The sequence below is a fragment of the Prionailurus viverrinus genome, chromosome C1 (assembly GCF_022837055.1).
Source record: "Prionailurus viverrinus isolate Anna chromosome C1, UM_Priviv_1.0, whole genome shotgun sequence".
Taxonomy (NCBI): domain Eukaryota; kingdom Metazoa; phylum Chordata; class Mammalia; order Carnivora; family Felidae; genus Prionailurus; species Prionailurus viverrinus.
The window spans coordinates 206,582,686-206,599,889 of NC_062568.1; the positions used below are offsets into that span (position 1 = coordinate 206,582,686).

Below are 17,204 nucleotides of genomic sequence, written 5' to 3' on the forward strand. Positions count from 1 at the left end.
AACTACGACATCAGAACTAAGTGGCCATAGCATAGGTGAGTCTGTAGTTTTTTTTAATTTCTCACAATGAACACGAAAATCCTTGGGCATACTTAAAACAACAGATCACAAATCACAAGAGCTGAGTACAGAACTCATACACAATGAAGAGCTACTCTCCTGGCACTCAACAACAAATTATTCTAATTATCACATACATTTTTGGAATTATCAAGCGGTTAAGATACTTTCCCTAAGGACACAATTTAAGCTCACCTAACCTTAAAGATCTCAGGTCATTTCGGCTGGCTATTCCTCCTTAAAGTTTTAATAGCTAACACTTAACAAAGAGTTTCATTCTAGCCAAATATTTACCACTCATGTAAAAATTCATTTTGAGTTTCTGCCTGATTCCTCTCGTGCATATTAAAGGGGAACTTCTTGAGACTTTTCCAAAGTTAACTTTCCATCACCTTTGTCACATATAAAAAAGAAATTGAATTTTTCCAGTAAGACTCCAGACACTAAACTGTGGTGGCAACAAATTTTTTATTCAACTGGTTCAAAAAAGTTTTAAGAATGAATGCATTGAGATGACCAAATAAGACTTTTAACTTTAAAAACAAATCTTTGCCAAATAGTTTTACTTCTGGACTTCATTTCTTTCTTTTTTTTTTTTTTTTTTTAATTTTAAGGGTAGAATTAAATACCCACAGCTACTAGTACCACAAACATTGTTAACAGAAGGCTGCTGCACATTGAAAGCCTTCTAAGACCGGAAACTAGATTCACAACAAGTGCAAGTAAGGGATTAAAACCATGCCATTGACAAGTGAACTTACCCCTGGGCTCCTTGAAGGCTTGTCAGTTTAGTCTTTGGAGGTCCCCGAATACCATTTTAAGTGTTACCAAGTTACTGCTGCTGAGTAACAGTGCAAGTGCTAAAATGCAAAATTCAGATGGTACAGGGTTTGGAAATCATGCAATGGAGATGCAGAAAAAAATTTAAACAATGCAAGATCCTTTTACAGAGGAAACTGAGTAACGAAACAACGTGGCGATCACAAGTCTAAAGGACGACTTCATTTCTAAAAGCTTAAAACATGTAACTTGAAAAACAAAAATGACAAACCTAGTTATCATCATCTAATTAGAGAAGGGCATCAGGTAAGCTACCGACACAAAAATGTTAACATTCTTCCATCAGAAAACAAGCTCAACTCTCACAGCAGTTACATAAAAAGTACAACAGAGAATCATAGATTATTGCTTTTACATACTGCACAATGCGCCGTGAGAGTCTAATCTGAGTTTTCTGTCAACGATTTCATTCAACGTTACTCTATTCCCCCACCTGTGGAGGACAAAGCCCATTTCACTTAACACTTTCAGACAGACATCCCACCCTGCTAGTTCTTAAAGCTATCAGGCTTTGTAATGGATTTCAGGCACAAGATAAATTTGTGGTTTCTTCTACTTTATCCCTACTGCAATTAATTCCACTTTTCAAATCCCAAACTAGAAAGGTGCTGAAATGCCCTCCTTTCCAACTGCTATGCTTTGCTACAAAGCATTTGAAAATAATCAACGTTGTTTTTCCCACTCCCCCCAAATAAGAATATTTTTAGAAGGCATGATTCCCAATGGAGATTCATACAGGCCATGTAAATAGAACATCACCCAAATGCACAGAGGCACTAATAAAAAAAACTGGAGGGTACTGCTTACCATTTTAGGTGCGGTCACCCAGACTTATTAAAAACTAGGTTTCAAAAGAAAAAAAAAAAAAAACTTTTCACTTTGGACAATGCAAGAACAAATAGCAATTAAGTCTGGGTATCAGGTGTCAATGCATGACAGGTGATGAATCCATTTGACTTGAGACAACTTTTCAAATAAGTTTATTTGAAGCAAAATAAACTACTGCCAAGAAACTTTATGAAAGTTCCATCTCAAAAGGGTCAAAAAAGGGGAATTAACTGCTATGAATTCTTTGCATTCAGGGCTGCAAAACAAAGACACATATTATTTAAATCAGTTTTATTTAAGAATTTCCAACATTGACAACTCTTATAAAAAGCATCCAAGCACAGGACACAGAACTGCATCAAACAGCATTCTTATGGGTAGCTGACAGACATTAGAACTTCCACCCTTCGTGGCGACACCCCGAGCTCACTGGTGAACTCTGCTTCCAAGTACTCCTGCAAAGCACACCACAAGCTCAGTCCATGTTCTCAACCCACCAGCTTCAGTTCACAGGACCACACTTACAGATCAGGAACAGAAGAGAACACACACCATACAGCATTCACAGCAGTTGACAAAGGGGGAGGGGAAATACAAGTATCGTTTCACTTAACACATCCAACTAACGGGGTTATCTAAGAACAAAACTCACTTAAAGTCTTCCAACAGATGTGGATGTCCTTTGAATGCAAAAAACATTCGTACGTTATTTGCTATCATTGCTCTCTGCACACTCTCGCACCAAAGCCACAGGATTGAGAGACACATCTCGCCAAGTTAAAAAATATCCATTATGCACCACCAAGTCTCTGCACGCGCTCTCTCCTTTCCTCGCTCATACTAGCCTTTCATGCCTCGGCACCACCATCAATCCCACACAAGGTTTCAAAAGTTCAAACAGCCTTCTGGTTCCATATCACAGCCTTGCGTTCATAGCGTTGATACGACTCCATGAAATAAAGAGTAGCGGATAAAAATGGGACACCCACCGTCAAAGACGCAGCCTGTGCAGTGTGATGACGAAGTCTTGAATGAGAGAGCATGTAGACGGAAGTATTCCTATGGCAGAATATTTACAGCACTACTTTCAATGAAGTGCTTCTTCCATAAACATTTGAAATGAGATGAACTGCAGAGATTAAATGAAGGCTTCATATTGTACTTTTGCATATGAAGGGAGACAAGTGTTAAAAAAAAAAAACAAAAACGAAAACAAAAGAACCAAACACTGTGACACCATGATCTCCAAAAAAGGAGATTTTCCTACGGAAAAAAATTCATATGGTGGGGTTCAAATTAAAACAAGGAGAAAAGAATGGAGTTCTAATCAATGGTTTCCATTTTGAACATGCAAAGAATTCACTTGACAAGTCCAGGGATAAAATATTACAGGAGAAACCTTTTGATATCAATTGTAGTGTGTTGGGTTTTTTGTTTTGTTTTTTTTTTTTTTAACCAATCAGGCAAACAGCAGTTCACTTTCAAACACTCAATATTTCAACCCTTTATGTAACAAAACTTATAAAATTCCTTTAGCTTTTCCTCTTTTTCTAAAGAAAAATGTCAAAAATACTGCTGAATATACTCCACACTGAACAGACCAATTCTGAAAATTCTCAGTACATATGTATTTTACAATATACTTACCATGTGTTTAGAAAAATTTGAATTCCCACCAGTCTATACCAACCCCACCGTCTACATTCCCCAGCCCGAAGATTTAGAATCCATGCTTGAGCCAAAGCCTCCATTAAAACCGCTGCCTGACCCTGCATTTGATGCGGATCCCCAACCGATCGCTGCACCTGAATTAGAACCACTATAAGAGTTATTTCCAGAACCAAAGGCCTGATTTGGCTCCCTCTGCATGTTGCCTTGGCTTTGGTTATTACCCGATGGGCCTGACTGGTTCTGCTGACTGGCTAACATGCCCATCATGCCCCAGCTGCTCTGCAGTGCCGCCTGGGCAGCTGCCATCATTGCCGGATTAATGCTAAAAGCGCCAAAGTTCATCCCCCCACCCATATTACTACCTTGATTGTTTCCCAAACCAGCTCCACCCCCTCGACTGTTACCAAAACCACCCTGATTCCCAAAGCCACCTGGATTACCACCAAATCTTCCACTTCTTTCTAACTGTCTATTGCTATTGTGCTTAGGTTCAGCATTGGATATATGGACGCTGATTCCTTTAATGATCAAGTCCTCTCCACAAAGAGACTGGGCAACCTATAAGAAATAGGGGATGTAAATAAAGGAAATTAAACCATTGACTCATGCACCAGAGTAGCAATCAAACTTAGATTTCAAGCCAGTGTCTACGCGGGAGGAAAAATAAGCTCATTTCATTTAAACCCGTAAAATGGACTTTAGGTGTAGTTAACAGCAGCACGGACTTTTTCAGCTTATTTTCAAAAGATATAAAACGCTCCCACTTAAGTGCCACATCCTGAAAAAATACCTAAAGGGTTTATGACAACTATCTAGACCCAAATATATCCCAAAGCTTACAAGGTGAGAAAGCTCAGCTGAGGACAGCAATCAGCGGGATGGGAAATCTTCACGACAAATTACCCAGTCAGAGGACTATCATTAAAGAGAAAAGTACCTGATCGTCTGCAAACGTAACGAAGGCAAAAGCCCTGAACGGTTTGGGAATGAAGACGTCTACCACTTCTCCATACTGGCAAAAAAACTGCTGCAGCTCATCGGCGGTCATGTCCTCTGTACAGCGCCCAACAAACACCTTCCTGCTTCTCAAAGGCTCATCTGGGCTTTGCTGGTCAAATCGAAAGGAAAGAAAAACATGAGAAATATTTTATGAGCTATGAAAAGAGCATTATGATAGAGGATGTAACGACAGCGATCTGCCTTTTATATGCGATTAGTCATTAAAAAGGAGATACGTTCTTCTGTATTAGCACTTCTCTTTAATGCTTCAGCGAAGAGTAACATTTTATTTTTTAAAGATTTTTAAGTAATCGCTACACCCAACACGAGGCCCAGATGCACAACCCGAAGATCCAGAGTTGCACGCCCTACAGACTGAGCCAGCTAGGTGCCTCCAAAGTCTTAAGGTTTCAAGTACAAAAAGGTTTATTTGGATTAAGGAAAGTCAATGACTGAGGAACGCCCTAGCAAAGATGGTAACTCTCCAAATAAGTCTTGCTTGCTAGGAACAAATTAGGCCTTTGTGACAAGATTAATGTGTTCTCACTGTCTTTGTGCTTTAACACATAACCATGTAAGAAACTGTTCACTCACCAGAAATAACAAAAAAAAAAAGAATAAAATGAACGAAGTTTTAGCAAGAGAGGTAACAAACTAAGTATTTCAAACAAACATAAAAGGTCCTAAGGCTTTAACGAGACAAAATGTTTCAGGAATATACCCGCCACTACCTTTTCCAAGTACATTTACTATTATTCTACAGTGTCTTTTAAGGGAGTTTTGTCAAAATTTGACAAAAATTCCCAAAGCAGAGGAAATTCCCAAAGCAAAATTCCCAAAGCAGAGGAAAAAAGAGTAAAGTACCTTAGAATTAGGAAGTTTACAGTCACACCATCGTCCGTCTATCATATGTCGCTGTGACATTACTTTCACCTGGGTTTCATATTCCGTAAAACGAACAAAACCAAACCCCTTTGAATGACCAGTTTTGAGATCTTTCTTGACCTAGGGGGGAAAAAAAAAAAATCACTGAAATTTACTAAAATCTCACACACTCACACACACCCAAATCAGAGTTCCTTGGTAATTTGAATGGCTTCACTCGGATGGAGTTGCTTAATTAAAATTTAAACCAAGTTATTCTTGAAGTAAAAACAACAGGAGAGTAAATGTTGAATCCAGATCATGTTAATAATCATGTTATGAAACAGAATTTTAACAACTTGGGTTTACAATGCAAAGATAAATTAGATCTAACATTTACATTTTTTTTTAAACTACTTATTTTTGAGAGAGAGAGAGGAAGAGAGAGAACACGTGCCTGCACAGAGAGTGGGAGAGGGGCAGAGAGAGAGAGGGAGACAGAGGATCTGAAGCCAGCTCTGTCCCGACAGCGAGAACCATGCAGGGCTTAAACTCACGAACAGTGAGACCATGACCTGAGCTGAAGTCAGATGCCTAACCAACTAAGTCACCTAGGCACCCCTCTAATGTTTACATTCTTAAATTGGAAAAACAGGAAATGTGTTTTTATCTTTCTTTAAAAGTTATTTTAGTAATCTCTACACCCAACGTGGGACTTGAACTCACGACATGGAAATCAAGAGCTGCACACTCCTCCAACTGAGCCAGCCGGGTGGCTCCCCCCTTTAAAAAAAAAAAATAGGTGTTTTTTTTGGGACCCAGGGTGGCTCAATTGGTTGCATGGCTTTTGATTTCAGTTTAGATCATGATCTCAGGGTCCTGAGTTTAACCCCTGCATCAGGGTCCACACCTGCGTGGGGTTCTCTCTCCCTCTCTTTCCCTCCCCTACTCACTCTCTCTTCTCAAAGTAAATAAACTTAAAAACAAAAAAAAGGTTTTTTTAATCTCCCAACAATCTAAGTTAATATAGAATATATGCATAAAGGGAAAGAGTATAACCCAAATTTTTTAAGTGAGCTCTAGACCCAACATGGGGCTTGACATCAAGAGTCACACACTCCACCAACTAACCCCGCCGGGCACCCGAACCATTTCGGCATCCCCTATGCATGCATGTAACAAATGTTAAAGATACTATCTGCTGAACATGAAGGGCAGTGTCACTAAACTGCAGGAATTCGGGGAAAAGAATTCACTGGAGAAGAAAAACTGTCAAATGAAATCAAAGTTCACCTGAACCATAAGAACCTCTCCAAAGGTACTAAAATATTCTTTTAGATCCTGTTCAGTCGTTTTCCACGGGAGACCCAACACTATTAAATCCGATGTTTTCTGGACAGCTCTTTTCACTTTCACTGCTGAAGAAGCATCCGTCTCGTCCATTTTTCTTTTGTTATCTGAACAAAAGGAGCAGAAATCTCTCCGTGAACTCCCCATTTAACACTTCTTAGGACATATTAACCCCTACACCTAACAACGACAAGCAAAAAGATTCTAAGAACAGTAAGATACTGAAAACTTTTGGCAAGGAATGACATCAGCTCTCAAAGACAGAAGGAGGGACTGAGTAAGTGGCTGAAGGGCTTTTCTGGTGGAAATGCAGGGACTCCCTCCCACCTCTGGTTTTGCAGGATCTCAAGATTACAACGGTTTGTTCTCTCCTCTCAAAAGGCACATCAAAACAAAACTAATTCTACTTCATTTTGGACTTTAAAACACATTAAGAAGGAAAAAAAACCAGGTTAAAAAACAGTGCTGTAATATCTTTATGCCTACTAAACATATCTGCTTACCTTAATGCCTATAAGTTAAAAGTTACGGACCAAAACACAATCAACTTTTATCTCCAGCTGTGGATTTTAAGGGTAATTTCAATTTTCTTTTTCTTTCTTTTATAAACTTTCAACAGTGAACTCACATTGATTTTGTAACAAAAACCAAAATCTTAGGTTATTTTTCAAGACCAGTATTTGGGGGGCACCTGGGCGGCTCAGTCGGTTAGGCGTCTGACTTTGGCTCAGGTCATGATCTCAGTTTGTGAGTTAGAGCCACATGTTGTCAGGCTCTGTGCTGACAGTTTGGAGCCTGCTTCTGGGATCGTGTCTCCCTCTCTGCCTCTCCCCCACGCTCGCTCTCTCAAAAATAAACTAACATTAAAGCAAACAAAAATCCTCAGTAATCGGAAGAGGAAAGGAACTAAGTGAGATTTTTAGAAAGACTATTTTTTACAGCAGCTTCAGGTTCCCGGCAAAACTGAAAGGATGGCAGAGACTTCCCACATACCCCCTTTACCTTCACACATGGATAGCTTCTCCCCATTATCAATAACCCCCCAAACCAGTATGGGACATTTGTTACAACCGATGAACCTGTATTGACACGTTATCATCTAAATGGCATTTTATTTTTTAATGTTTGTTTACTTTGAGAGCGAGCATGGGGAGGGGAGAGGGAGGGAGGGCATATCTCAAGCAGGCCCCTCACTGTCAGCGCAGAGCCCTACACGAGGCTCGATCTTGAGAACTGCAATATCATGACCTGAGGCAAAATCAAGAACTTAACCAACTGAGCCACCCAAGTACCCCTACATGACATTTTAAATTTGGGTAAATATTAATCTATAGCCAATGGCTCGAAAAACAGCACACGTAAAACAAAAAACAAAAACCCCAAGCTGCTGTTAAAAATGTTCTCAAAGTGTAAGTCAAAGTCTTGCATACTAATCAAAAATGATACTTTGTTGGTATCGCGTTAAAAATGATACTTTGTTGGTATCGCGTTTTAACAAAAGAGATCAACTACAGCAAATTCCTTCTGCTGAAATGTACCTACTTCCTTGGCACCATTCCTTCATATTTCCTTTTTTTAGATTTAGAACATCAGTGATAAGGGGCAGTGAGAATAAGACCAAAACCCCAAATTATAGTTGCACTAATTCAGATTTGGGTTACAGCCATCGATTTAAGGGGCAAAAACATCAGAGCAACTGAATGACTGATGGAAGCCTGCAAGGACCAAAAACCAAAGCAAAACATCAGGGCACCTGAAAAGAATCTATTTACAAGAGGCTGATTACTGCAAAGCATTCTCAGCGGTTCCTTAAATTTGGCATTAACTTGGCAGCATCTGTTCACATAATACATAGTTTTCTCTCTCAAAAAAATTCTGTATTTCCAATTTTCACTAATTAGGACTAGCAGCTAACAGGAACATTTAAAGAAATACTTGGGTTATAGGAGATGTTTCGCCGTGAAACGAGGCCATGATCGGACTTAGAATGAGAAACAAACGCTTGAGCGTTGCAAAGCCAAACGGCAACGAACCTTTGGGATAGTTGACAACATATACCAGATTTCCCCAGCCGGCTTCGGGAGCATGCAGAATTCCTTCCACCAACCGGACGCCTCTCATACACTGAGACACTGGATTCCTGTAGCGCAGCCCACAGGCCCCTGGAAACTGGGCTGTAACCGTGGACAGCAGCACGGTCCCGTCGTCTTCTGATGGTATTTCGATGGGCTCGTCGTTCTCATCTTCGGTTACCCGAATATATTCAGACATCTTCTCTTAGTTTTCTTAAAGGAAAAAGAACCATTAATGACCGACACTCGAGTCAGAGTAATTGTTTCCTTATCATCACCTGGTTACCACCACCACCACGTCCATGTTCCGGGGACATCTCTGCTGTTTGGGCTCTTATACGTGCGGGTTACCACCGAAAGCAGGCAAAGGCAAGACCAGTGATTCCTAACAAGACACGATGCCTTGCTATTTCAGTCCTGCTATAACCACTTGCCGCGTGCCTACTAGGCATCAGATGCTCAACTGAAAACAGTCAGTCGCAGGTGGCAAGGTGGTTACTGGGGGCGGGGGAACATCCGGAGAGGATACCAAACAAGCAGTTATTTATTACGGCCCTGATATGCGCTGCCAGAAAGAAGTAAATAGTCATCCTGGGGGCTGAGACGTGTGTGGGAATGAAAGCTGATGTCCCTAAGAACCAGATGCAGAAGCTGTGTCTTGAGAAACAGCGGCAGCGAGCCAGGTGAAGCGAGCAGGAAGAAAAGTTCCTCCCTGTTCCTCACTGTGGGACTTCCGGGGGCTCCCCACACTCGGGCAAGGACAGCGACAACAGGTCCTTCGCGACGCGGGCCGCCACCTCCCACAAGCCAGCGCGTGGCGGCCGAGGGAGGGGTTTTTCGGCGCGGCCCGAGGACCAGACGCAGGGGCACAGGGCCCAGGCTGGCGGCGTCCCCCGGCGCTTTGCGAAGCGCCGAAAGCACAGAGCCCTGCCAGGGCCCGGAAGCTCCGCCCCGGGCTGCACGGCACCGCAGGCCCAGCGTCCCGGCTTCGGCGCCGGCTGCCACCCAGCGCCAGGCCCCTAACGTCGCGCCCGCGCGAGCCCGCTCGGGCAGGACCAGGCGGACCCGGCCCCACGGCTCCCTTCCCGGGGCGGGGGCGGAAGCCGCTGCGTCCGCCTCGGGCCGCGGCGTGCGGAGGCCGAGACCCCCAGGGCGTCCTCGGTGAAAAGCGGCCGCGACTCACCCGTTAGGCCGCTGCTAGGAAGCCCGACAGGGAACCCGAAGCAGCGACGGTTCCAGGAGCAGCCCAGCTACCGCTTCGCTCCCACAAAATGGCGCTAGGGCCGCCTCCTCCCCCCGCCGGCCGTCGTCCTCTCCCACCGGCTCCCCGTCGGGAGGGGAAGGACGCCGCACCGAGGCACAACGACCTTCTCCCCAGAGCGGCACGGCTCCCTTCCGGGAGGCTGAGCAAACAGAACGGACTTAAAGGCGACAGTAAAACCAGCACCTGAGACTGAAAGGCTAAAAGTTGACAAAAATATGGAGGCGTAGGCTGTTAGCTCCCCCCACGTAGCGTAACAAATGGCTTCGCCCGCCAACCGTCGGCCCCGGGTCTCGGCCGAGCTCGCGCACTTTCAAAGTGCGCGAGACTAGCGCAGGGGCAGGGCTAGGAGTGGCGGGGCGGGGCCGGGAGACGCCAGGTGGGGCGGGGCGGGGCCAGACCGGAGCTAGGAGCTGGGTCCCCGGTCCGGTTGACCTTCTGGAGGCCTGAGCGAGCCCGGGAGCCCAGCCCCCTTTGTCTAAAAAGCCAGCCGAGTGCATCCACTCCTCCCTCCCCTAGCCGATCTCCACACCTGAAAAGAATGACCTTGTTTGAAATAGTCAAATGATGGAGCCTACTATGTGCCAGGTGTTTTCCACGTACTCACATATCCGATTGCCCCTACAGTCTTGTGTGTGGTAGGTACTATTGATTCTATTCGCCTGTGCCGATGAGGAGGAAACTGAGGCACAGAGAAATTAACTGTCTTGCATAAAGTCCCTCGGGTAGTAAATGGTGGACCTGGGATTTGAACTCTAACCCTAATGCTAAAATATTCCAGCTCCAGGCCTCTGATGATAATACTGTACTTTGTCTACATTAGGACACACCTTGCCCAAGCTCACGGGGCCAGTAACTGGTGGAACTGGGATTTGAACCCAGGCAGTCTGGCTCCGGGCTGGAGGAGCTCCACCGCCACCCCCTTGAAGCTTCCTAGGGAGTAAATGTCAAGACCTGCCAGTCCTGATGCCTGCTGTTCATATTAATCAGATTATGCGTGAATCAATTCGCAGGGATAAGGGAAGAGAGGGTGGGGGCAGACAGACACCCAGAGGCGGCCCTACACGCAGGACGGCAGAGCTGGGCATGTGGCTCCTGATGGTCACTAACGTTTTGCAGCACTAGATAAAGCGCAGAGGCCTGAGTCATCTAAACTCATCCACCCAGCCACTTGGGGAGAGAAGTTAGTTTTATTATTCCCGTTTTGCAGAAGAAGAAACTGAGGCTCGGAGGCCACGTGACTTGCCTGAGGTCACACACTTGCCCATATATGTCATCCAGGCCGTAAATTGCTCTCCCCGGTTCTGTCAGACCCTGAAGCTGTGTTCCATCCTCCAGCCTGGCCCACTCTCTGTGCCATGACTGAGACTGAGGCATTTAGTGTGGGCAGCTCTGTGGGCCCTGGATGCCAGCCATAGGTGGGTGGAGCAGGGTGTGCAGAAACTGGAGAAAAGTCAAGCAGGGACAAAACCACAAAAGCCGTCCCTCCCCCCAGAAGTTTCGCGGCCAGTTGGGAAGACCAGTGAACACCGTCTTGAAGAGGGCAAATGCTCCTTCAGGAAGAGAATCGATAAGGCCAGAGGGAGGCTGGACAGTGTGGAACCCTTCTGCTCTTAATTGTAATTCATCTCTGGGCTACAGCTTTACAGCGATGATCATATCAAACGTTCTACTTGTTTGAAATGTGTGTGTGTTTTATTTTATTTTATTTTATTTTATTTATTTAGTCTGAGAGAGTGTGGGAGGGGCAGAGGGAGAGGGAGAAGCCCAAGCAGGCTCCAGCACCATCAGTGCGGGGCCCGACGTGGGGTTTGAACTCATCAACCATGGGATCGTGACCTGAGCCGAAACCAGGAGCCAGAGGCTTAACCACCTGAGCCACCCCGGGCACCCTGAAATGTGTTTCGTAAGTTCCCTTGGTTGGTTGGTTTGTTTGTTCGTATCCTGCACACGTTAAGCCTGAGGATTTGTTAGAAGGCCAGACATTCCTGTTCTTACCCATCTCCTCTCTTCTGAGCATTTATTAAATGCTTTCTGAAGATAATGGATCAGAAAGGATATACCGAGCTCTCGCGGCTCATCCAGCACTGTGCCAAAATTACAGTGTAAAGACACACGAGAAAAATGGAAGCCAGCCACAGCCTGCATGGAATGGTCTACAATCCAGGTGGGGGCTGGGACAGAGAGTAGTTGGGAAACAATCCCAGAGGGACATAAAGGACACGGGTGCCAGTGCTAGGCAGATGCTGAGGGACCGAGGGGCTCCCCAATAGCTCTTTGGGGTGCTAGCTTCCAAGCACAAGGATGAGGAATCTCAACTGGAAAGAAAGGACACTAGGCGGAGAACCAGAATGTCTGGGAAAGGGCCCCAGTTTTCACTCTGGTCACTTGGCTGTGTCTCCCCTAGATTCCCAGGTCTGCCAGCTCCAGAAAGTGTACACACATTCCTGAACGCTGAAAGAACCAAGACAATACAAGTATTTAAATGAGGGCAACTTTGTCAAGGTTTACTTTTCTTAGTCCTGGTGTTTTTAGGTCCCTAAGTTGGAAGCCGCACCTCCAACTGGTCTAGGTCTGACTTAGATTTTTCTAAAATTTTTTACTCCAAAATATTTTTTTTAAGTGTATGTGGATGTAATCTCTACACCCCACATGGGGCTCGAACTCGCGACCTGGACATCAAGCGTTCATGCTCCTCCGACTGAGCCACCCAGTTGCCCCCTCTGAAATCATTGAAAACTTACGATAAAGTTGTGAGAATAGGGGCGCCCGGGTGGCTCCGTCACTTGAGCATCTGACTCTTGATTTCAGCTCAGGTCACGATCTCCTGGTTCGTGAGTTTGAGCCCTGTGTCAGGCTATGTGCTGACAGCGCAGAGCCTAATTGGGATTCTCTCTCTCCCTCTCTCTCTGCCCCTCCCCTGCTCACCCACATGGTCTCTCTCTCTCAATTTAACTAGATAAACATTTAAGAAAATTTTCTTTCAAAAAATGTCAAACTAGAAATAATTGAAGCAAACTTACAATGAGTATTAGCATAGTTACCGCCCAGATGCAAGGATCATTACCATTTTGCCCTATTTGTTTAGCTAGCTAGCTAGCTCTCCATTTTTTGCTGGACCATTTCAAAGTAGGTTGAAGTTGTTGTGAGATTTCACTCTTAAATACTTCAACCTGCATCACCTAAGAACAAGGACATTTTTCTACATAATCACAATGCTGCTCTCACACCCAAGAAAATTGACAACGATTTCCTAATAGCACCTTGTATCCAGTCCGTATTCAAATTTCCACAATTATTCCCCCAAATGTCTTTTACAGTTGTTTTCTTGAATCAGGGTCCAGTTAAGTTGCATGCATTGCATTTGGTTATTGTGCTCGTTAGTCTTTTTAATTTTTTTAATGTTTATCTCTGGGAGGGGAGGGGCAGAGAGAGGGGGAGACACAGAATCCCAAGCAGGCTCCAGGCTCTGAGCTGTCAGCACAGAGCCCGACGCGGGGCTCGAAAACATGAACCGCGAGATCATGACCTGAGCCGAAGTCAGACGCTTAACCCACTGAGCCACCCAGGCGCCCCATTCTTTAGTCATTTTAAATCTAGAATAATCTCCCCATCCAAGATACTGACTTTTGGAAGATATCTGGCCAGATAGTTTGTAGAAGGTGGTGCATTTTGGATTCATTAGATTGGTTCCTCATGGCATTACTTAGCTCATTCCTCTCTCCCCTATTTTTCCTGAGATCACACTTAGGTTAGACATAATGGCCTGAACACTTTGTGAGTAAAGCTACGTATGTTCCATTGCGCCCCATCAGGAACACATTATGCCTGGTTGTCTTATTTTCGGTGATGCTAAATTTGATCTCTTGGTTAAGAGCATGACCACCACATCCCTCCCGGAAAAACAAATTTTCCGTCTTTGCAATTTGCAAGTAATCTCTGGGTGATACTTTGACACAGGCAAATAGCCCGTTTGCCTACAACCTTTCGCTTCATGGTTTTGCATCCACTGGTGATAGTTGCCTGATTCAGTCACTTTGTTGGGGTTGCAAAATGGCAAATTAAAAAAATTTTTTTTCTAAATGTTTTTATTTATTTTTCAGACAGAAACAGAGCACGAGCAGGGAAGGGGCAGAGAGAGAGGGAGACACAGAATCCGAAGCAGCCTCCAGGCTCTGAGCCATCAGCACAGAGCCTGACTTGGGGCTTGAACTCACAAGCTATAAGAAGTCAGACGATCGACTGTTTGAACCACCCAGGCACCCCTAAAGATTTTATTTTTTAAGTAATCTCTGCATTCAACGTGGGGCTTGAACTCACAATTCTGAGGTCAAGAGTCACATGCTCCACCAACAGAACCAGTCAGGTGCCCCCCACCTCTCTCTCTCTCTCTTTTGATAGTCACTATGAACTCTTGGATTTTATTTATTCAATGTTTTACAATAAGTTACAGTCATTAGTGGTTTTAATGATCAGATTGTCCTGATGATGGCCGGGGAAACCCTTTAAACTAGCTTCGGGTCCTTTTAATGTGTCTCCATTAGTCTTTAAGCATGCTCTTGTTTCTGGTACAAGATGTTCCAGGTTCACCTGGAATGAATGAATTCCTCTAAAGAGCCCTGATTCCTTTTTGTGAGAAAAGGCATTTAGAAACTAGAATCTGGACCTTAGGTGTACACATTGCTACTTTGGTTGTCACGAGCATTTCTGAAAGGTAAAATAACAATATTGTTGCAAGCTATTTCAGTTTCATTACGATTGACTTTCCTTTTAATTTCAGTATCTTAGAACCTGCCAAAGTCAAGATATGCCTCCCCTGTTTGACTGAGGTCTTAGACTTTCTAAATTATTTTTTGTGAACAGCCAATTAGTGCAAAAATACCCAAAACAAAAAACTGATTTTCCCCATATTTATACGTATACATACTTAAATAATAAATCTATTCTACAATACTTTGATGTATCCACTTTAGAGATGATCTTGTTGATTTCCTATTACTATCAGTGAAGGTTTTCATCTCACACACGCTCCTTTATCATTTCCTCCATCCTCTTAAAATATCACAATTTTATTTTTATTGATTGATTGATTAAAAAAAATTTTTTTTAATGTTTATTTATTTTTGAGACAGAGAGAGACACAGCATGAGCAGGGAAGGGGCAGAGAGAGAGAGAGGGAGACACAGAATGTGAAGCAGGCTCCAGGCTCTGAGCTGTCAGCACAGAGCGCGATGTGGGGCTCGAACTCACGAACCGTGAGATCATGACCTGAGCCGAAGTCAGACACTTAACCGACTGAGCCACCCAGGCGCCCCTGATTGATTGATTTTTAATGTTTATTTATTTTTGAGAGAGAATGAGAAAGAGAGAATGAGTGGGGGAAGGGTGGGGGTGGGGGACAGAGGATCTGAAGCAGGCTCTGCGCTGATAGCAGACGCGGGGCTCGAACTCAAGAACTGTGAGATCGTGACCTGAGCCGAAGTCGGATGCTTAACTGACTGAGCCGCCCAGGCGCCCTCACAATTTTTAGTTAAGTACACATTCAATGTTTTCCTTATTATAACTAAATACATTTCATTCAATACTGAGCCAAGAAGTATCCTTTCTTGTGCAACTTTTTCTTTTCCCTGGCGTTAATAATTGCCTGGGGTTTTTTCATTTGTTTTGTACTCTTTGAACATCCAAATCTCCCCCTGCACTCTCCAAAAGATGTAGAAACTTCTCAAGGTTTTCCTTACAGTCAAATCTATCAGATAATTTACATTTTTAAAAATTTCTTGGAGACTTCAGCCCTCCTTTCTGGACCTTGTTTCAGCTGTCATCCTGGGACTTCCTTACATGTTTGAAAATGGCTTTATTCCATGTTCACACTTGACTGGTAGTCAGTTGCAACAGGATTTTAGGTTGAAAGACATTTTTAATTTTAGGTTGACATGTTTGAAGACATTTTCCCCACCGCCCTCCAGCTTCTCTTGTTGCTTTTGAGCAGTCTATTGCGTTCTTGGTCATTCGCGTACTCTGTGTGTTCTTTCTGGAATCATTCGTAATCTTCTCCTCATTATTCGTAGCCTGAAATTCAAGATGGTGACTTTGTTTTCCTGGAGATCTTTTTTTTTTTGTTCGCTGTTCTGGGCACATGGAGAGCTTTTCGTTCTAGATTCTCTTGTTCTTCAGTCCTGGAAACGTTTGTTGTAGTATTACTTTGACAATTACTTCCCTACTCCTTTCTTGGTTCTCTTTTCTGGAATTTCTATTAGCTAGCTAGCGAACCTCCTGCAATGTCCCACCATTAAAAAAGTATTTCTTCTTCTATTGTGCAAATTTTCCTTTCTGTTCTACCTTCTGTGGAATTTCTCCAACCCTACCTTCAATCCTTCCATTGGCTCAAAAAAAAAAAAAAATGTTCAGCATCTATATTTTTGTTTTCCAAAAGATCTTGCTCATTGTTTGATTGCTCCTCAGTGACAGCAACTGTTGTTGCACAGAACTGACGTTTTTATTTAACTCTCGGAAGACGCTAATGATAGTTTCCTTGATGTTTTCGTGCACTCAGCATTATGTCTGTTTCATCAGGATAATTATTTTCTGTTTGTTTGTTTTGGTCTTGTCTTTCACGTTAGAGGTTTCCTCCACAGAGTCTTTGCTCAGAGTCCCCAGCCCAGCTTCTGGGAACTTCTGGAGTATTTCGCAGGGGATTTTTATTCTGACTCCATTTTGTCCATCCTCTGGAACAAGTTTTTCTCTCTTCTTCTTCTTCTTCTTCTTCTTCTTCTTCTTCTTCTTCTAAAGTTTATTTATTTTGAGAGAGAGAAAGAAAGCACAAGCAGGGGGAGGGGCAGGGAGAGGGAGAGAGAACCCTAAGCAGGCACCTCACTGTCAGCGCAGAGCCCCGACGTGAAGCCCGGTCCCGCGACCGTGAGATCACGACCTGAGCTGAAACCAAGCGTCAGATGCTTAACCGACTGAGCCACGCAGGCACCCCTTTTCTCTATTCTTTATAGAAAACAGCCACAACATCATAACATTTATTGACCCTTTACTAAGTGCCTGACACTGTTCTGAGCACTTTCTGTGCGTGGGTTCATGGAATCCTTCCACGTCTCTAGGAAGTACATACTGTATTTAGTTGTATTTGAGTTGCAAAGAGCCGCTGAGAGGTTAAACTTATTCAAGATCACCAGATAGTCAAGGCAGCACCAGGGTTTCAACTCTAGGTTGTCCGGCTCCGGACCCCTCACTTCTTTTTCTTTTCCTCTTTT

General features: G+C 43.8%; 1 protein-coding gene across 5 annotated transcripts; it reads right to left on the reverse strand.

Moving 5' to 3' along the window:
* Positions 1-572: 572 nt before the first annotated feature.
* Positions 573-10,166, reverse strand: TARDBP (TAR DNA binding protein). 5 transcript variants are annotated; one of them, XR_007154672.1, is made up of 8 exons: positions 9,868-10,165; positions 8,646-8,897; positions 6,556-6,719; positions 5,263-5,403; positions 4,337-4,507; positions 3,831-3,957; positions 2,718-2,857; positions 573-1,984 (listed from the first exon to the last, which is right to left on the reverse strand). XR_007154672.1 is itself a non-coding variant. In XM_047870089.1 (7 exons), the coding sequence occupies exons 2-7, from the start codon at positions 8,881-8,883 to the stop codon at positions 2,802-2,804; spliced, it is 888 nt and encodes a 295-aa protein (XP_047726045.1). In that variant the 5' UTR covers positions 8,884-8,897; positions 9,868-10,165; the 3' UTR covers positions 2,005-2,801. The 5 variants fall into 5 exon arrangements, 3 of the variants coding, with proteins under 3 accessions (XP_047726045.1, XP_047726044.1, XP_047726042.1); XR_007154671.1 differs by lacking the exon at positions 573-1,984 and adding an exon at positions 2,005-2,183; XM_047870089.1 differs by lacking the exon at positions 573-1,984 and having other exon boundaries at positions 2,005-2,857; positions 3,840-3,957.
* Between the last annotated feature and the right edge of the window lie 7,038 nt (positions 10,167-17,204).

What these genes read in the sequence shown, in the direction of transcription:
- TARDBP (XM_047870086.1), bottom strand. Translation starts at nt 8,883, where the DNA reads ATGTCTGAATATATTCGGGTAACCGAAGATGAGAACGACGAGCCCATC. An exon ending in GAGAGGTTCTTATGGTTCAG is followed by an intron (nt 5,404 to 6,555) that starts GTGAACTTTGAT and finishes TTTCCCCCCTAG; the next exon opens with GTCAAGAAAGATCTCAAAAC. An exon ending in TTACGTTTGCAGACGATCAG is followed by an intron (nt 3,958 to 4,336) that starts GTACTTTTCTCT and finishes TATTTCTTATAG; the next exon opens with GTTGCCCAGTCTCTTTGTGG.